The sequence below is a fragment of the Lactuca virosa genome, chromosome 6 (assembly GCF_052849685.1).
Source record: "Lactuca virosa cultivar CGN04683 chromosome 6, Lactuca_virosa_CGN04683_v6, whole genome shotgun sequence".
NCBI lineage: Eukaryota > Viridiplantae > Streptophyta > Magnoliopsida > Asterales > Asteraceae > Lactuca > Lactuca virosa.
In genome coordinates this window covers 187,378,792-187,400,133 of record NC_136431.1, presented here as the reverse complement: position 1 = coordinate 187,400,133, position 21,342 = coordinate 187,378,792, and the positions used below count along the sequence as shown (strand labels likewise).

The 21,342-nt window shown below is 38.6% G+C and overlaps 1 protein-coding gene and 2 non-coding genes across 3 annotated transcripts; all 3 read right to left on the bottom strand.

The window, feature by feature from the left end:
- Nucleotides 1–329: 329 nt before the first annotated feature.
- LOC145123043 (small nucleolar RNA R71) lies at nucleotides 330–436 on the bottom strand. Its single transcript, XR_013714923.1, has one exon. It is a non-coding gene; the product is annotated as a small nucleolar RNA R71 (small nucleolar RNA).
- Nucleotides 437–8,999: 8,563 nt separating this feature from the next.
- On the bottom strand, nucleotides 9,000–9,106 carry LOC145123042 (small nucleolar RNA R71). The gene has a single exon (XR_013714922.1). It is a non-coding gene; the product is annotated as a small nucleolar RNA R71 (small nucleolar RNA).
- An 8,562-nt stretch (nucleotides 9,107–17,668) lies between these two features.
- Nucleotides 17,669–20,556, bottom strand: LOC145120032 (protein NTM1-like 9). The gene is made up of 5 exons (XM_079055819.1): nucleotides 20,290–20,556; nucleotides 19,617–19,906; nucleotides 19,039–19,545; nucleotides 18,692–18,955; nucleotides 17,669–18,181 (listed from the first exon to the last, which is right to left on the bottom strand). Exons 1-5 carry the CDS (start codon nucleotides 20,438–20,440, stop codon nucleotides 17,912–17,914), a joined length of 1,482 nt encoding a protein of 493 aa, XP_078911945.1. The 5' UTR covers nucleotides 20,441–20,556; the 3' UTR covers nucleotides 17,669–17,911.
- Between the last annotated feature and the right edge of the window lie 786 nt (nucleotides 20,557–21,342).

Sequence of the window (21,342 nt, the reverse complement as noted above, 5' to 3'; positions counted from 1 at the left end):
ATACCGGGCCGACCCTTGTGCAAACCGCAATTCCCGCAACTGCCAACTTTAAGCTTAACGGTCACATACTTGCTCAACTAAAGGAGATTCCCTTCTACGGTAAAGATCACGAAGATGCCTATAAACACTTGGATGAGGTCAAAGATGTAGCTGATTATTTTAATGTTCCAAATGTGCCTCGCGAGACCCAACTGCTTCCTATGCTTCCTGTCACGTTCAAAGGTGCTGTAAAGGATTGGCTCAAGTCACTCCCTCCCGGATCCATCACTACATGGGCTAAGATGAAGGAAGAAATTATTGACCAGTTTTGCCCACCTTCAAAGATAGCCAAGTTGAAGAAAGCTATTGCCAACTTTGAACAACAAGTTGGAGAGTCCCTTTATGAGGCATGGGAGAGATACAAGGGCCTACTAAGGAATTGCCCACATCACGATCTTAATAGCCAACAAGAAGTCTCCATTTTTTATGATGGGGTAAATGTGACTACAAGGCAGCTTCTTCACTCGCAAGGACCGCTCACCAAGAAGCCACCCCCGGTGATCAAGGAATTAATTGAGGAATTCTCTAAACATTCTAGAGAATATCATAACCCACGGAATGAAGTAAGTAGGGGGTGGTGAACACTGTAAACGATAGCATGGCGGCAATGGTGGCTAAACTAGATAGTTTAGATCGGAGGATGACTAAGATGGATCAAACAATCCATGCTATTCGGGTTGGATGTGAAAATTGTAACGGACCTCATCTCACTAAAGATTGTGATTTGGATGAGAATGGAAACAAGAAAGCTCAAGTATTCTATTCAAGTGGCAACAGATTTGATGATAATTAGCGGAAAACGAAGAAGGAATGGCACCCGTATGACGAGTACAAAAAGGCAAAGGAGGAGAAGTACAAGCAAAAAGAACAGGGTTTCTATCAAAAGGAGGAACCAGTTATGGAAAAGAGAGCTGATTTGGAAGAGATGTTCACAAGGTTTGTAGCTGCGTCCGAGAAGAGACACAATGATACCGACGTTGAATTGAAGGAGCAACGAGTAATGCTTAAAGATCATCAAGCTATGATGAAAGATCAACAAAATTTGCTTAGAAATCAGCAAGCCTCCATTCATAACATTGAAAAGCAGATAGGACAGCTTGCACAACAAATCAATCAAAGAACACTTGGTGAACTTCCGAGCAATACCGAACAAAATCCAAAAATGGAGCATCTAAATGTGATACCCACTAATTCTGACAAAATTTTCACTCCTTTGACCTCTATTCAGAAGAAACCCAGTAAGGTGCAAACAAAAGAGGAGATTGAAGGGAATTCGAGCAAACACGACTCGACTCGCCGAGTCGGTATAATGGACTCGACGAGTCCGAGAGCTGATGAGAAAAATTGTTCTCTTTTGAAATCTTACAGGCCCCCTTTTCCATTTCCAATCTGAGCCATACCAGATGAGCAGATTCAACAATACAGAAGATTTATGGAGCAAGTGAGGACCCTCCAAGTGAACATTCCATATGTTGAAAGAATACTTCATACACCTAAGTATGCAACTTTGCTTAAGAACCTCTTCACCACTAGAAAAAATATGGAAGAAGTTGCTGAAGTATTGCTAAATGAACTGCCAGAAAAGTGGGGTGATCTGGGAAGCATCTCCATACCTTGTCAATTTGGGAACATAATCTGTACTCATGCGTTGACCGATTCGGGTGCAAGCATTAATCTAATGCCATATTATTTCTTCAAGAAGCTAAATTTTCCGGAGCCAAAGCCGATGCGTATGAAGATCCATTCAGCCGATAAGACAATAATAAATCCAAGAGGAGTATGCGAAGATCTTCTCATCAAAGTCGATAAATTTGTGTTTCCTGTGGACTTTGTAGTGCTTGACATGGAAGAAGACCCTAGAGTTCCAATCATTCTTGGAAGACCATTTTTGAATACCGCTTGTGCAATAGTCGATGTGTGCGAATCTACACTAACACTAAGGGTAAGGAATGATTCAGTGGTGTTTAAAGCAGACCAAGAGAAAAAGAATGAAAGGATGAGAAACGGGGAAATTTCCTTAGTGGATTTGGATGATGAAGTGTTAGAAAGAGAGCTTGCACTTTTACAAGAAGAAAATCCAAACAAATTTCTATTACCTTCTGAAGGGAATTTCGATGCTGGAGAAGATTTAAAGGAAATAGAAAGGTTGTTAGAGGAAGCTGAGTCAGAAGAAACAACAAAAATTGTGGAAACCTCACAGACTCGCCGAGTCGCATCGACTGACTCGACGAGTCCAATCGAGAACCTCAAGAATCATGAAGATCTTAACTTGCTTCTTACAAGTTCCTTTTCTGATCTTGACATGTACACTTCTCCTGATCCTTTGGGAAGTCCAATAGAAGAGGCTGAAATTGTGGGAAACTTTAACTTCAAACACGCACAATTGGCTTACCTTGACACCATGATAAAAGAAGAAGCGATTCAACTTGACGAGAGGGTTAGTTTGGGAGAAAAGGAGAATGCAAGGGGTTGGAATAATGATGTGAATAACTCATCCATTGAGTCACTCATGGCTAATTGAGAGATCGAGTTGAATACAATCAAGAGAACCAAACCACGAGCCCGAGTGTCTACTAATTATGAAGTATGTGCATTTGAACCACCGGATTATTTAGAAGATAAGGAGAAATCCTTAATATCAAGTGAGGATAAGGTGGCAACTATACGGGAAATCGAGATTGACAAAGAAGGAGTATAAAAGATGGGTCCAAGGAACGGGGTGAAGAAGAAAAAGGTTGGGAAACGGATCAGTTATGATATACAAGAGGATGCTGCGAGGAAAAGGAGAGACGAATTGAGACGGGCGTATAAAAGAAAGATACATGATTACAAGACAAAGTTTAAACAACAAAAGAATAAGTGTGAATTCCCGATGGAGGAAAACGAAGAAACGTAGAGCGGGAAAGAGTCCAGCTAACGACTCCTCAAAAAGAAGCGCTTAACGGGAGGCAACCCGTCCCTAGAGTTTGCTTTCTTTTACTTTTTCTTTAGTTTTATTTTCGTTTTTAGGATTTATTTATTTCATCTTTTAATTGTCCAAAAATATGACTACTTGAGGGTAAGCATGGTCTGAGTGTGGGGTGGGTTGGATATATTTTAAGCTGGAATAAGAATAATATCAAATTTATAAATATATATATATCAATTTTTCAAAATTAACGAGTGACTCGGCGAGTTGGGTGACTTACTCGACGAGTTAACTCGAAAGTCGGAATCGCAAAATCGCGACCAGACTCGCCGAGTCGGACCCTGACTCGACGAGTCGGTTTGTTTTTACCGAAATTTTTTTAATTTTTACATATCTGTAAAATTAGGGCTTTTTACCCTAATTGGTAACCATTCTTCACTCAACCAGCCGACACTCGACGTGCGCCTCCCTCTTTCTCCTCCTCTCTTTCTCTCTATTTCTCTATCAAGCAAGAAAGGTACTAAATTTCCTCTCTATTTCTGTCAAAGCTTTGATTTTTAGTAGATTGGAAGTGTAATTTGGTTAGAAAACCCGTGTTTGAAGTTTTAGAATTTCTAGGGTTTCGATTTTGATCCAATTAGGATGTTATGGGTGAAATTTCTTATACTATTATGCTTGAGATACATCCCTGGGCAAACCCTTGCAATCTATTTTGATTTTTATGGATGACATTTGACAGACTCGTCAACCGACTCGCGCAGTTCGTACGACTCGTCGAGTCGATCTACGGACTCGGCGAGTCATGTCTGATGCAGTTCATAATTTATTTTCTAATTTTTCTGTTCGTTTCTGGTTGTTTGTGTTACGTATTTTTGCAGGAACATGTCTTCACGGGGTCAGAGTTCAAGAGGAAGCCACGGGGGTTTCCCTTGGTTAAATTTCCCACAAATCAAGTCCAATTCTACGATGACTAGGTGGAAGAAGAAGCTTGCAGAAGTCCGGAAAAAGGAAATTTGTGTCCCCAATGCAATTGATTGGGAATGGCTGGGGAGAGTTCGTTACGAAGAGGAGTTGGCTCCTTATTTAGTCAAGACGTTTGTGCATAATGGGGAGTCCATCACGTGTGATGGATGGAGTCGCATCTTTCATATCCAAGAGTCGGTCTATCAAGAGTTGTGCTTGGAATTTTTCTCCACAATACATTTCCGGGGTGGGGACGATTATTATAACCCCGGGAATATTACTTTTTGTCTTGGGGGCGAGGTTCGCAATTGTTCTATGATGGAATTAGCTTGGAGGTTGGGAATTTATGACCAACAAGTGATTCATACGGCTGCATTTGGTACCTTTTTGGAGCATTGCCATAAGGTATTCCCGGATGGTGTCACAAGCACAAGTTGGTGGAACACTATTGCCAACAAAGTCTATATTCCCAAATCGGCCCAAGAGGGGAGCATACGATCACCTACGCACCGCCTTCTTCACCGCCTTATTTCAAACACCATTAACCAAAGAAAAGATGATGACAAGGTTTCTAACCTTGATGTCTTTTATCTTTGGAGCATCATTACACCCAACACCTTGTGCAACATTCCATGGTGCGTGGCTTCATACTTAGCTGAAGGGGCGGTCAAGGACCGAAAAACTTCTAAAATTAATGGTGGCATGTTTGTGACGCGTTTAGCCCACTCTTATGGGTTGATGGCTCGTGGTGCTTGGAACTTAATGACAATGGTCCCGACCCCTCCCTTTACTCCTATTCTTTTTCGAAGGGCTAGAATTATTGAGGATTATGGAGGGGGACATTATGCTATTCCACATGATGATGCTATGATCGGACCTGAGGAGCCGGGTAGGAGAGTTAGGCAAAGACCCCTCCCTTCATCCAAATGTTTGATCACTTTAACATCCAACATGTGGACGGAGGCCAATTTCCTTATGTACCAACTTAGGAGGAGAGGATAAGCGCAAGGCAAAGTGGAGCCGGAGGGAGCAGGGCCATGCATGATGATAATGATGAGGAAGAAGATGAAGATTGATTTATGTTTTGTGTTTTGTTGAACAATTTGTTTTGTCTTTGTTTAATTGTTTGTTGGAACTTCTAGTAATTAGGATTTTTAATTTCTCATGGTTTGTTTAGTGTCTTTTCAGAGTTTGAAAATGGGTTGCTTACAAAGAGTCTCACGAGTAATAGGAGTTTCGAGTCTAGGCGGAAGCGAGAGTGAAGTTCAAGTATCGGGTCCGGTCATGAGGAGCGTTCACATGAGTCTAATTACTGAAGAGAAATATTAGATTTAATATGATTCTGAAGTGGTTAGTTTTTATCAAAAAGACTTGGAGCAGAAAACAGAAAAATTTTCACCCAGCGACTGTCTCGTCGAGTGCATCTACTAACTCGACGATTCCAAGCGTAAAAACATGTATTCTACATTTTCACGACTCACTCGGCGAGTCGTATTCCCTACTCGACGAGTGTTTACGAATTTCCAACTTAGCTTCAGGCTTGACAATTATATTCCCACAATAAGTGGTTTTTATCAAGAAGGTTCATTTCTAGAGATTTTCGAGAGTTTTTCCTGCACTTTTGGAGCTGTTACCACACGATATTTGACGCCCAAGGCATGGATGGGCTGTTCCCATGTCTAAGGTCAGTTGAAGATGGAGCTTTCCATGAAGAAGATCAACCTCGCAACTACTATCCCAGGGGAGTTTGTTCTAATTCCCTCTTTACTTTATTGTTCTTTATCATGCATAATATGCAATGGGGACATTGCATAAATTAAGTGTGGGGTAGGGGGTTGGTTACATTAGTTAAAATTTGGGTTGGTTACATTAGTTAAAATTTTAGTTAAATTTTGAAAATTTTGAAATTTTTGCACAAAATTGCAAGGGCTAAATTAGAAACTTTGGTAAAAAAAGAAGCAATTAGGAATCATGCTAGTGTTATGTTTGATGATTGCATGAAGACCCAAATGTTTAGTCAAGCTTATACACGTTATAATGCATTTGTGGTCTCCCTTATTCTAGTGAAATCATGGGACAAAAACACAACATCGCTTAGTTTGAGGGATGCAATATAGTGTACTTGAAATGTATCCAGGAAAATTATTATCCTTAACCAATAAAGGTTGAAGTTGAGCGCCCCTGCTTAAGCATGTAGGGTCTTGAGTGAAAAAAAAAAGAAGAAAAAAGTGAGTTACATGTAAAAAATAAAAGAGAGAATTACAAGAAAAGTTGTAAGAATTTTGGAGCAATCAAAGTGAAGATCAAAAGATCAAAATTCTAAAGAAGATCAAAGTTGAAGATACCAAAAATTAAAGAAGTTGGTGAATTCAAAGAAACGAAAGACAAATTATCGAAGAAGTGAAGAATTCTAAATAGCTCCATATTGGTATTGGAGAATTGTAATTTTCTAGATCATGTGTGCTTGGGTTGCTCAACCAAAAATACCTTGAGGTTAAAAGATTTTCTGCGGATGGATTCGGAGGGATGCATAAAATGAGCATTGTTCGGAAAAAGTGGGCGAGTGTTTATGAGGATTGTGAGTATTTAGGATTAAGGGGGGTCCTTAGGAAAAATTTTAGACACAAATGCATGCGTTGCGGTCTTGGCATAACGGCTGGGTTCGATTGGGATTGTCATATGTAATGTTAGTACGTTTAAAATTCAGTTTTGCTTGGGGGCAAGCAAAAGCCAAGTGTGGGGTATTTTGATATGTGCATGTTTAGCCCTATAGTTAGTATAAAGTTTTATCATTTATTAGCTAATTAATTGCATATTACGGACAAAAGGTACTTAATTATGTTTGAATTATATTTTCAGTCCAAAAGAAGTACTCGGAAGCAAAAGGGAGCAGGAGTAGCTATCGGGAAGCTTTGGAGTGAACAAAAGAAGAAAGGATCAAAAAGCACAAAGGACTCGGCGAGTAGGGACGTCTACTCGACGAGTTCCCACGAAGATTCGCGAAGCAGGGGAGTCCTTGACTTGCCGTACACGGGAATTTAATGAGGGACTCGTCGAGTCGGTTGTGGACTCGACGAGTCGAGACGAATCTATAAAAGAAACCCTCCAGATCGATAGACGGGACTTCTGAGAACCCTAGGAGGAGGAGCTGCGATTCAGAATGAAGAGAGACATCTGGAAGAGTGAAGATTCAACCAAATTCAAGTTTTGAAGGATAACTAAGGCATACTTTGATTTCTCTTAACTAGATCTAGTACTTAAACCATGTTTATGTTATTGAATTTCGTTTTTGAGTTTTCTACTGCCTTAATTATGAGCTAAACTTGCTAGCTTCTGTTTGGGTAAGACAATTTTGAGACTATGATTTGATTAATGGTAGGATTAACTTTTAATTGGTGATTTTGTTGAATTAAGCTTGTTAGAGATCCTTATGCATTAACCATAACTATTTTCTGTTAATAGGAAGACAATTAGGCTGCATGAACATCTCTTGATTGTTTACCTCATGTGATTTATGTGAACACTTAATTATGTGCTTAGGATTAGTGAATATGAAACTAGGATTAATTAGAGAATGGGTAAGTTAATGTGTGAGCTTGTTTGATAAACCAACAACAAGAGGTTAATTGAATTGACAAATTGATTAACCATTACAAGTCTTATTCAACCCGAATAGATAACTTAGGGAATTAATTAATTTAGACAACTGGCCACTGCTTGAATTAGTTTATTTTCTAAGGATTAGCATAGCGAATGTGAATCTAATCACTTGAATCGGTAGCCGATAAAAGGTTAATCCATTGCACCATTACCATTAAATCAACCATAGGATCAATTGAGTCGAACCTGAACATAAGTCCTTTTAGATATTGAATTTAGTTGGTCTTTGCTTGCTTAGTTGTTAGTTATTTTAGTTAAGTTTTAGTTTAAGTTTCTAGTCTTGTAAAACTGGAGAAAACCTTAATTTTATTACTTGTCTTTTAGATAATATTAGTTATTAGTTTTAATTTTACGTTCCCTGAGTTCGATACCCTACTTATTTAGCCATACCACAATTGATAGGTCCACTGCCTCTTGTGTGTTAATTTATAATTAAAAGTAGGTTTAAAACTAGTTGAGTTTACACACATCAAGTTTTTGGCGCCGTTGTCGGGGAACGGTTCAAAAATTAATTCTAATTCCTAGTTTTATCGATCCTTTGTGTGAGATTTATCTTACACAAAGTTATTTCTTAGATAATTTAGTAATTAGGATAGGTTTTAATAATTTTCAGTTTTTAGAAGTTTAGTAAGTATTTTGTTGTTTTTGCTCTGAACTCTCCGAGTGCAATCGAAGCTACTCGGCGAGTCCATCGCTGTTACACAGTTTCGTTTTCCATTTTATTTTTGTTCCTTTTACGCGTTTTACTTGTTTTGTTTGCAGGCATTACATGACCAGAGGATCCAACACACCCTTGGTTCCTCCACTTGAAGATCCAAAATCCGCTTTGAGGAAAAACAAAGGCAAGGGGGTTGAAAGCTCTAATACACCTAAGAACTCACCCTTGAAGAATATTAGATCTGTCTTTAGCAAGAACAAGAGTAGTAAATCAGGAGGATCCAACATTCCCTTGGCAAACGAAGACCCAATCAAGGAGGACATCGAATACGACTCTGAATCCGAAACCGAGGAAGAGAGCGACTTTGAAGGCGAACTACCTAACCCCATGGCTAACATCGATGAAGTTCCCATGGGGGAATGGAAGAAGAGAATATGTGACGATACCGGGCCGGGACTTGTGCAACCCGCAATTCCCGCAACTGCCAACTTTGAGCTTAAAGGTCACATACTTGCTCAACTAAAGGAGATTCCCTTCTACGGTAAAGATCACGAAGATGCCTATAAACACTTGGATGAGGTCAACGATGTAGCTGATTATTTTAATGTTCCAAATGTGCCTCGCGAGACCCAACTGCTTCCTATGCTTCCCGTCACGTTCAAAGGTGCTGCAAAGGATTGGCTCAAGTCACTCCCTCCCGGATCCATCACTACATGGGCTAAGATGAAGGAAGAAATTATTGACCAGTTTTGCCCACCTTCAAAGATAGCCAAGTTGAAGAAAGCTATTGCCAACTTTGAACAACAAGTTGGAGAGTCCCTTTATGAGGCATGGGAGAGATACAAGGGCCTACTAAGGAATTGCCCACATCACGATCTTAATAGCCAACAAGAAGTCTCCATTTTTTATGATGGGGTAAATGTGACTACAAGGCAGCTTCTTCACTCGCAAGGACCGCTCACCAAGAAGCCACCCCCGGCGATCAAGGAATTAATTGAGGAATTCTCTAAACATTCTAGAGAATATCATAACCCACGGAATGAAGTAAGTAGGGGGTGGTGAACACTGTAAACGATAGCATGGCGGCAATGATGGCTAAACTAGATAGTTTAGATCGGAGGATGACTAAGATGGATCAAACAATCCATGCTATTCGGGTTGGATGTGAAAATTGTAACGGACCTCATCTCACTAAAGATTGTGATTTGGATGAGAATGGAAACAAGAAAGCTCAAGTATTCTATTCAAGTGGCGACAGATTTGATGATAATTGGCGGAAAACGAAGAAGGAATGGCTCCCGTATGACGAGTACAAAAAGGCAAAGGAGGAGAAGTACAAGCAAAAAGAACGGGGTTTCTATCAAAAGGAGGAACCAGTTATGGAAAAGAGAGCTGATTTGGAAGAGATGTTCACAAGGTTTGTAGCTGCGTCCGAGAAGAGACACAATGATACCGACGTTGAATTGAAGGAGCAACGAGTAATGCTTAAAGATCATCAAGCTATGATGAAAGATCAACAAAATTTGCTTATAAATCAGCAAGCCTCCATTCATAACATTGAAAAGCAGATAGGACAGCTTGCACAACAAATCAATCAAAGAACACTTGGTGAACTTCCGAGCAATACCGAACAAAATCCAAAAATGGCGCATCTAAATGTGATAACCACTAATTCTGACAAAATTTTCACTCCTTTGACCTCTATTCAGAAGAAACCCAGTAAGGTGCAAACAAAAGAGGAGATTGAAGGGAATTCGAGCAAACCCGACTCGACTCGCCGAGTCGGTATAATGGACTCGACGAGTCCGAGAGCTGATGAGAAAAATTGTTCTCTTTTGAAATCTTACAGGCCCCCTTTTCCATTTCCAATCTGAGCCATACCAGATGAGCAGATTCAACAGTACAGAAGATTTATGGAGCAAGTGAGGACCCTCCAGGTGAACATTCCATTTGTTGAAACAATACTTCATACACCCAAGTATTCAACTTTGCTTAAGAACCTCTTCACCACTAGACAAAATATGGAAGAAGTTGCTGAAGTATTGCTAAATGAACTGCTAGAAAAGAGGGGTAATCCGGGAAGCATCTCCATACCTTGTCAATTTGGGAACATAATCTCTACTCATGCGTTGACCGATTCGGGTGCAAGCATTAATCTAATGCCATATTATTTCTTCAAGAAGCTAAATTTGCCGGGGCCAAAGCCGATGCGTATGAAGATCCATTTAGCCGATAAGACAATAATAAATCCAAGAGGAGTATGCGAAGATCTTCTCATCAAAGTCGATAAATTTGTGTTTCCCGTGGACTTTGTAGTGCTTGACATGGAAGAAGACCCTAGAGTTCCAATCATTCTTGGAAGACCATTTTTGAATACCGCTTGTGCAATAGTCGATGTGTGCTAATCTACACTAACACTAAGGGTAGGGAATGATTCAGTGGTGTTTAAAGCGGAACAAGAGAAAAAGAATGAAGGGATGAGAAACGGGGAAATTTCCTTAGTGGATTTGGATGATGAAGTGTTAGAAAGAGAGCTTGCACTTTTACAAGAAGAAAATCCAAACAAATTTCTATTACCTTCTGAAGGGAATTTCGATGTTGGAGAAGATTTAAAGGAAATAGAAAGGTTGTTAGAGGAAGCTGAGTCAGAAGAAACAACAAAAATTGTGGAAACCTCACAGACTCGCCGAGTCGCATCGACTGACTCGACGAGTCCAATCGAGAACCTCAAGAATCGTGAAGATCTTAACTTGCTTCTTACAAGTTCCTTTTCTGATCTTGACATGTACACTTCTCCTGGTCCTTTGGGAAGTCCAATAGAAGAGGCTGAAATTGTGGGAAACTTTAACTTCAAACACGCACAATTGGCTTACCTTGACACCATGATAAAAGAAGAAGCGATTCAACTTGACAAGAGGGTAAGTTTGGGAGAAAAGGAGAATGCAAGGGGTTGGAATAATGATGTAAATAACTCATCCATTGAGTCACTCATGGCTAATTGAGAGATCGAGTTGAATACAATCAAGAGAACCAAACCTCGAGCCCGAGTGTCTACTAATTATGAAGTATGTGCATTTGAACCACCAGATTATTTAGAAGATAAGGAGAAATCCTTAATATCAAGTGAGGATAAGGTGGCAACTATACGGGAAATCGAGATTGACAAAGAAGGAGTACAAAAGATGGGTCCAAGGAACGGGGTGAAGAAGAAAAAGGTTGGGAAACGGATCAGTTATGATATACAAGAGGATGCTGCGAGGAAAAGGAGAGACGAATTGAGACGGGCGTATAAAAGAAAGATACATGCTTACAAGACAAAGTTTAAACAACAAAAGATTAAGTGTGAATTCCCGATGGAGGAAAACGAAGAAACGTAGAGCGGGAAGGAGTCCAGCTAACGACTCCTCAAAAAGAAGCGCTTAACGGGAGGCAACCCGTCCCTAGAGTTTGCTTTCTTTTACTTTTTCTTTAGTTTTATTTTCGTTTTTAGGATTTATTTATTTTCATCTTTTAATTGTCCAAAAACATGACTACTTGAGGGTAAGCATGGTCTGAGTGTGGGGTGGGTTGGATATATTTTAAGCTGGAATAAGAATAATATCAAATTTATAAATATATATATATATATATATATATATATATATATATATATATCATTTTTTCAAAATTAACAAGTGACTCGGCGAGTTGGGTGACTTACTCGACGAGTTAACTCGAAAATCGGAATCGCAAAATCGCGACCAGACTCGCTGAGTCGGACCCTGACTCGACGAGTCGGTTTGTTTTTACCAAAAAAAATTTAATTTTTACATATCTGTAAAATTAGGGCTTTTTACCCTAATTGGTAACCATTCTTCACTCAACCAGCCGACACTCGACGTGCGCCTCCCTCTTTCTCCTCCTCTCTTTCTCTCTATTTCTCTATCAAGCAAGAAATGTACTAAATTTCCTCTCTATTTCTGTCAAAGCTATGATTTTTAGTAGATTGGAAGTGTAATTTGGTTAGAAAACCCATGTTTGAAGTTTTAGAATTTCTAGGGTTTCGATTTTGATCCAATTAGGATGTTATGGGTGAAATTTCTTATACTATTATGCTTGAGATACATCCCTGGGCAAACCCTTGCAATCTATTTTGATTTTTATGGATGACATTTGACAGACTCGTCAACCGACTCGCGCAGTTCGTACGACTCGTCGAGTCGATCTACGGACTCGGCGAGTCATGTCTGATGCAGTTCAGAATTTATTTTCTAATTTTTCTGTTCGTTTCTGGTTGTTTGTGTTACGTATTTTTGCAGGAACATGTCTTCACGGGGTCAGAGTTCAAGAGGAAGCCACGGGGGTTTCCCTTGGTTAAATTTCCCACAAATCAAGTCCAATTCTACGATGACTAGGTGGAAGAAGAAGCTTGCAGAAGTCCGGAAAAAGGAAATTTGTGTCCCCAATGCAATTGATTGGGAATGGCTAGGGAGAGTTCGTTACGAAGAGGAGTTGGCTCCTTATTTAGTTAAGACGTTTGTGCATAATGGGGAGTCCATCACGTGTGATGGATGGAGTTGCATCTTTCATATCCAAGAGCCGGTCTATCAAGAGTTGTGCTTGGAATTTTTCTCCACAATACATTTCCGGGGTGGGGACGATTATTATAACCCTGGGAATATTACTTTTTGTCTTGGGGGCGAGGTTCGCAATTGTTCTATGATGGAATTAGCTTGGAGGTTGGGAATTTATGACCAACAAGTGATTCATACGGCTGCATTTGGTACCTTTTTGGAGCATTGCCATAAGGTATTCCCGGATGGTGTCACAAGCACAAGTTGGTGGAACACTATTGCCAACAAAGTCTATATTCCCAAATCGGCCCAAGAGGGGAGCATACGATCACCTACGCACCGCCTCCTTCACCGCCTTATTTCAAACACCATTAACCAAAGAAAAGATGATGACAAGGTTTCTAACCTTGATGTCTTTTATCTTTGGAGCATCATTACACCCAACACCTTGTGCAACATTCCATGGTGCGTGGCTTCATACTTAGCTGAAGGGGTGGTCAAGGACCGAAAAACTTCTAAAATTAATGGTGGCATGTTTGTGACGCGTTTAGCCCACTCTTATGGGTTGATGGCTCGTGGTGCTTGGAACTTAATGACAATGGTCCCGACCCCTCCCTTTAATCCTATTCTTTTTCGAAGGGCTAGAATTATCGAGGATTATGGAGGGGGACATTATGCTATTCCACATGATGATGTTGTGATCGGACCCGAGGAGCCGGGTAGGAGAGTTAGGCAAAGACGCGGGCCAGCACCTCCCGATCCACCGCTTATTCCGGTGGAAGGTGAAATACCCCCGAAATGGTTTAATGTTGAAGGAAGGCAATATCAAGATGATTTGGCAAGAGGAGTGAATTTTGCCAACCGGTCCTTCATCCAAATGTTTGATCACTTTAACATCCAACATGTGGACGGAGGCCAATTTCCTTATGTACCAACTTAGGAGGAGAGGATAAGCGCAAGGCAAAGTGGAGCCGGAGGGAGCAGGGCCATGCATGACGATAATGATGAGGAAGAAGATGAAGATTGATTTATGTTTTGTGTTTTGTTGAACAATTTGTTTTGTCTTTGTTTAATTGTTTGTTGGAACTTCTAGTAATTAGGATTTTTAATTTCTCATGGTTTGTTTAGTGTCTTTTCAGAGTTTGAAAATGGGTTGCTTACAAAGAGTCTCACGAGTAATAGGAGTTTCGAGTCTAGGCGGAAGCGAGAGTGAAGTTCAAGTATCGGGTCCGGTCATGAGGAGCGTTCACATGAGTCTAATTACTGAAGAGAAATATTAGATTTAATATGATTCTGAAGTGGTTAGTTTTTATCAAAAAGACTTGGAGCAGAAAACAGAAAAATTTTCACCCAGCGACTGTCTCGTCGAGTGCATCTACTAACTCGACGATTCCAAGCGTAAAAACATGTATTCTACATTTTCACGACTCACTCGGCGAGTTGTATTCCCTACTCGACGAGTGTTTACGAATTTCCAACTTAGCTTCAGGCTTGACAATTATATTCCCACAATAAGTGGTTTTTATCAAGAAGGTTCATTTCTAGAGATTTTCGAGAGTTTTTCCTGCACTTTTGGAGCTGTTACCACACGATATTTGACGCCCAAGGCATGGATGGGCTGTTCCCATGTCTAAGGTCAGTTGAAGATGGAGCTTTCCATGAAGAAGATCAACCTCGCAACTACTATCCCAGGGGAGTTTGTTCTAATTCCCTCTTTACTTTATTGTTCTTTATCATGCATAATATGCAATGGGGACATTGCATAAATTAAGTGTGGGGTAGGGGGTTGGTTACATTAGTTAAAATTTGGGTTGGTTACATTAGTTAAAATTTTAGTTAAATTTTGAAAATTTTGAAATTTTTGCACAAAATTGCAAGGGCTAAATTAGAAACTTTGGTAAAAAAAGAAGCAATTAGGAATCATGCTAGTGTCATGTTTGATGATTGCATGAAGACCCAAATGTTTAGTCAAGCTTATACACGTTATAATGCATTTGTGGTCTCCCTTATTCTAGTGAAATCATGGGACAAAAACACAACATCGCTTAGTTTGAGGGATGCAATATAGTGTACTTGAAATGTATCCAGGAAAATTATTATCCTTAACCAATAAAGGTTGAAGTTGAGCGCCCCTGCTTAAGCATGTAGGGTCTTGAGTGAAAAAAAAAAGAAGAAAAAAGTGAGTTACATGTAAAAAATAAAAGAGAGAATTACAAGAAAAGTTGTAAGAATTTTGGAGCAATCAAAGTGAAGATCAAAAGATCAAAATTCTAAAGAAGATCAAAGTTGAAGATACCAAAAATTAAAGAAGTTGGTGAATTCAAAGAAACGAAAGACAAATTATCGAAGAAGTGAAGAATTCTAAATAGCTCCATATTGGTATTGGAGAATTGTAATTTTCTAGATCATGTGTGCTTGGGTTGCTCAACCAAAAATACCTTGAGGTTAAAAGATTTTCTGCGGATGGATTCGGAGGGATGCATAAAATGAGCATTGTTCGGAAAAAGTGGGCGAGTGTTTATGAGGATTGTGAGTATTTAGGATTAAGGGGGGTCCTTAGGAAAAATTTTAGACACAAATGCATGCGTTGCGGTCTTGGCATAACGGCTGGGTTCGATTGGGATTGTCATATGTAATGTTAGTACGTTTAAAATTCAGTTTTGCTTGGGGGCAAGCAAAAGCCAAGTGTGGGGTATTTTGATATGTGCATGTTTAGCCCTATAGTTAGTATAAAGTTTTATCATTTATTAGCTAATTAATTGCATATTACGGACAAAAGGTACTTAATTATGTTTGAATTATATTTTCAGTCCAAAAGAAGTACTCGGAAGCAAAAGGGAGCAGGAGTAGCTATCGGGAAGCTTTGGAGTGAACAAAAGAAGAAAGGATCAAAAAGCACAAAGGACTCGGCGAGTAGGGACGTCTACTCGACGAGTTCCCACGAAGATTCGCGAAGCAGGGGAGTCCTTGACTTGCCGTACACGGGAATTTAATGAGGGACTCGTCGAGTCGGTTGTGGACTCGACGAGTCGAGACGAATCTATAAAAGAAACCCTCCAGATCGATAGACGGGACTTCTGAGAACCCTAGGAGGAGGAGCTGCGATTCAGAACGAAGAGAGACATCTGGAAGAGTGAAGATTCAACCAAATTCAAGTTTTGAAGGATAACTAAGGCATACTTTGATTTCTCTTAACTAGATCTAGTACTTAAACCATGTTTATGTTATTGAATTTCGTTTTTGAGTTTTCTACTGCCTTAATTATGAGCTAAACTTGCTAGCTTCTGTTTGGGTAAGACAATTTTGAGACTATGATTTGATTAATGGTAGGATTAACTTTTAATTGGTGATTTTGTTGAATTAAGCTTGTTAGAGATCCTTATGCATTAACCATAACTATTTTCTGTTAATAGGAAGACAATTAGGCTGCATGAACATCTCTTGATTGTTTACCTCATGTGATTTATGTGAACACTTAATTATGTGCTTAGGATTAGTGAATATGAAACTTGAATCGGTAGCCGATAAAAGGTTAATCCATTGCACCATTACCATTAAATCAACCATAGGATCAATTGAGTCGAACCTGAACAGAAGTCCTTTTATATATTGAATTTAGTTGGCCTTTGCTTGCTTAGTTGTTAGTTATTTTAGTTAAGTTTTAGTTTAAGTTTCTAGTCTTGTAAAACTAGAGAAAACCTTAATTTTATTACTTGTCTTTTAGATAATATTAGTTATTAGTTTTAATTTTCCGTTCCCTGAGTTCGATACCCTACTTATTTAGCCATACCACAATTGATAGGTCCACTGCCTCTTGTGTATTAATTTATAATTAAAAGTAGGTTTAAAACTAGTTGAGTTTACACACATCACGGTACGATGGGGGAACTCACTAAGCTTCGTGCTTGCAGTTTACAGTTTTGGTTTCAGGTACCTCTTCATCAAAGGGGAAGGAGCTGGCGCGGTAGCAGCACATCATACACACACGCATTGATTTTCCGCACTTGAGATATTCTGGGATTGTACTCTGACATGTTGCTACTTTATGATTGGGTTTTCAGACATGTTATGTTGATTTACGAAACGATATATTTTCACGTAGTTTTCTTATGAATGTTTTATACTCAGTTAATTAAAATGAAATTTTTGGACTCGAAATTTGGGATGTTATAAGAATTGACTATTTGGTTAAGGAATGATCTTGGTTTGGCATTAGGTCGCTTTGGGTAGTTGTGATGTTATGGAGGTGGCTGTTGAGCTGATGTTGAGTAGTTTAGTTGAGTTTTCTCACTATATTATACTAGTTTTTGTGACTTTTGCATGGAAGACCATGGTTTGGCCCCTAGTATTTGTATGAAAGACAAGGATTTGCCCCCCTAACATGTGCATTGAAAACCAGGATTTGACCCCTGACAATGGTATGGAAGACCAGGATCTGACCCCTGACAATGTTAATCTGGCCCCGGACACTTATACAAGTAAAGACAATGATTTGACCCATGACAAGTGATTGTACAACTATGATTTGGCCCATAGCATTCACCTGAGGTTGAAATAGACCGATTATGTTATGTATGATTTGTGGTATTTTAGGGAACTTTAGTGTGCTCACGGTTTCATATTTAAACTGTTTCAAGTTTCCTTATATTAAAGAAATGACACGACTCGATTTCCCCACTACATCATAGGATCTTTGCTTTCTGTTGGGAAGTGTGTCCTTTCCCCTTCTTATTACTAGTTTCCTTCGCTTTTTCTTTAGACATAATTTAAGAGTATAATATACATGGTTGGAAACAAATTAACAAGAGTATACAGACCATGTCAAGGCTTCAAGTATTTAACAATTTTATTATTATATATTATAAAATTTTTATTTAAAAAAATCAATTAAGAACCAAAAGGCCGAAACTATAACAAGCGGGCCCCACTAAACTTCTTTACCGGGCCCATAAAAAAGCCCAATAAGATCGAAAATTTTACAAATTACCTGATTTCACATGAAACAATACATGCAACTAATATTACACCAATACACAAACCAATCCCATGAATTTCAACTCAATTACATATCACCTGAAATGAAACCTAAGTTTGCATATAAACAAATTTTTATCATCATCTTTGATCTAATCAAAGAAGGAAAATAGGACATTCTGCAACCCCTAAAGAAATCACCATTAAAAATATAACAAGAAGTACGCTGATTATTTTAAATAAGGAAGACCTCAGAAAATGTCCACCACAGTATGCCTTCACCAAAATCAACGGTTGGATTTGAATGTTGGAAATAACACTAACACTCCCCTCTTGTTTCATCTGTGATCTCAGCCGTTGATCTTCTCCTTTATCAGTTTTGGTTGCATTTGAAGTTATCCCAGTGTCTTCTCCAATGTCACAAACCTGTATAACCAAAATGTTGAAATGACTATAATGCCCCTCCATTACAAAAAAATGTTGAAATGACTATAATGCCCCTCCATTACAATTTTTTTTTTGAAATGACTATAATGCCCCTCCATTGTATAAAAAAATATTGAAATGACTATAATGCCCCTCCATTATATAAAAAAATGATGAAATGACTATAATGCCCCTCCATTATAAAATAAAATGTTGAAATGACTATAATGCCCCTCCATTATAAAAAAATGTTGAAATGACTATAACGCCCCTCCATTATAAAAAATGTTGAAATGACTATAATGCCCCTCCATTATAAAATAAAATGTTGAAATGACTATAATGCCCCTCCATTATTTAAAAAAATGTTGAAATGACTATAATGCCCCTCCATTATAAAAAAAATGTTGAAATGACTATAATGCCCCCTCCATTATAAAAAAGAATGTTGAAATGACTATAATGCCCCTCCATTATGACAAAACATGGGTGAGAAAGATTTGGAACTACCTCAGATACTGATGAACTTGTTTCTTCTTCATTCTCATGGTCATTGCTACAGCTATCACCATGGCTGCTTGATCCAGAAGAAGAATCAATCTGCAGACGGATTCTTCTAGAAGCCGTCCCCTGCCCCATGACATTTTCCAGATTTGGATCCGTTTGAGATTGACGGGTCCGGATCTTGATATCGGGTCGACCCGTTTGACCACTCCCACTCCCACTAGCATTGGTTCCACTAGTTGATTCAGAAGATCTTGGAGGCATTAGAATCTGAAGGACATGAAATCTTCAATTAAAATTGATATAATGGAATGGAATCACAAAGGAATGGAATGGAATTAGTCATTTGTTACCTGTTTTTGGGGTAAATCATATCCATTGTTTATCATATGTGAATTGACATTCAATCTTTGATGTGATGTCTGAAATGATCCAGACATAAATGTTTCACTTCCCATTTCTTCATTTTTCAGACTACATGGCTCGTTAAATGATGACTCACCACCCTTTTGTAGGAGTGACAACAATTCTGAAAGGGATACATCTTGTTCACATGTCCCATCTTGAAAACCTAGCCCATTGTTATCACTACCAAAATCATTTGCAAATCTTGAATCTAAGTATGCTCCAATTTCTGGAATCTTGTCCACGTCAGCAACCCTGCTTTCAAAACAAACAGGCTCGATTCCATTTGGTTGAAGATCCAGTGGTGATGGTGGTTGTAGGAAATCAAAAGATGTATTCTCAGGAGATGATTTATGTGGTGTAGGAGATAAACTACTTGGTTCTGGTTCATCATACTTTGAGGCATCCATGATTTCTTCTGATTTTCTGAACAAACGACAGAGAACATATGCTACCTGCATTACATGAACTGAGAAATCAAGAGATGCGTATAGAAATTTTGAAAATGGAAAACAGAAACAATTACCTGGCCAGGGTTTGTGCCATCGAGATCTTTTTCCGTGGGACGATACTCATGCATAATCCAATGGGTGCGCTCACCTTTAGGAGCTCGACCTCTGTAGAAAACTAGCGTCTTCTTCATGCCGATTATCTTAGCATCTGATCGACCACGAGTTTTTATAGTTCTATCCTTTCCTGTAGCTTTCCAGTAACCAGCATTTGTGGCACGATTTGATCGATGGCCATTTGGATACTTTCTGTCCCGAGGACAAAAGAAAAACCACTCTGGATCATCCGTCTTGATAACTGATTGATCTGCAGATGTATAGAATACAGAACTTGTTAAGAGTAGAAATTGATTCGTCCAGTTGGAATTGAGTTGAAATGAGGAGATACGAGAGCGAAATCTGAAAAATCTATAATCTATTTCAAGTGGATAAACGACAAGTACTATTAACTATCACCTAACTAATATTCCATGAATAGATGCAATTGACCATTAATGATTGATAAGAACAAATTCCAGATTCCAGATTTTGGGGTCGTGTGGTCAATTTTATGCATATAAAACGATTACAAAAAGTTAAAACTTCAAAAGACGAAATCGTATCACAGAAACTATGCTGATGGTAGAGAAAAACGCAGAGATACAGATATGTAAACATATCGTAGATTAATAAGGTGAGAGGGAGAGAAACCGGGTAAATCCCAAGGCTCTAGCTTGCAGACATCGACTTCCGGGATGATATGAACCTCTGAATGGTGGCCGTTGATTTTTTGGCGGAGGTAGTAATTGATAAGTTCCTCGTCCGTTGGCCGGAATCTGAAACCCAATGGTAGTGCTTCCATTTCTCGATTTCTCGATCAGAAGAAGCAACAATGTGCAGCAAAACCCTAGTACTGATCTCGGAAGCAAAAATGAAAAAGATGGCTGAAAAGAATTCTACTTTTGAAACCTGGCTTCTTTATAAAGTAACCATGGTTGCAAAATAAATAATGATACAATATCCTTATTAACTTTGTACAAATATGATAAAAGTTGGGATATAATTAAATTAATCCTTATAAATGGCACTTTATAATAAAAATAATTTCATTTTTTTTACGGAAACTAACCGTTTTCTCCGGAACACCCCATGCTACCGTTCTGAATCTGGTGTGAGTATGGTGACATTTGACGTAAAGTTGTTACAGAATCTGACAGCATATATTCCAGACCAACGTAATCAATTTCTGACTGACGTACTCAAACTTTGGAATGACATCGTATATCACAAACATTCCGAACATACATTATGGAGTGTCTTTGTACATTTCAGTATGTATTTTTATATTTCAGATACATATTTCATAATCTTTGTAATATATATCGTACACATCATCTTTTCTTTCACTAACAACCAAGATTTTGTAACCGTGTCCTATAATATTAGAATATGAGTTCTTCATATCGTGATTAGGAAAAAGCTTTGCCAACCTCTCTATTTACTTGTATGACCTTCAAAGAACTAATCTCATAAGTTTCAACAATATCACAAAGACATTATGAACAGTTTTTCAGTTCTATTTTGTAGTTTTTGGATGTGTTGTAAGAAACTATTTGCCAAATATTAATTATTTATTTTTAGTTGTTAATTTTATTGTAATTAATGTTGAAAAAGTATATATGTTCATACGTCCATAAATGTGATTGACCAAGTAATATTGATGATGTGAAATAAGCAATGACCTTTTCTTTAACATTTGTTAAA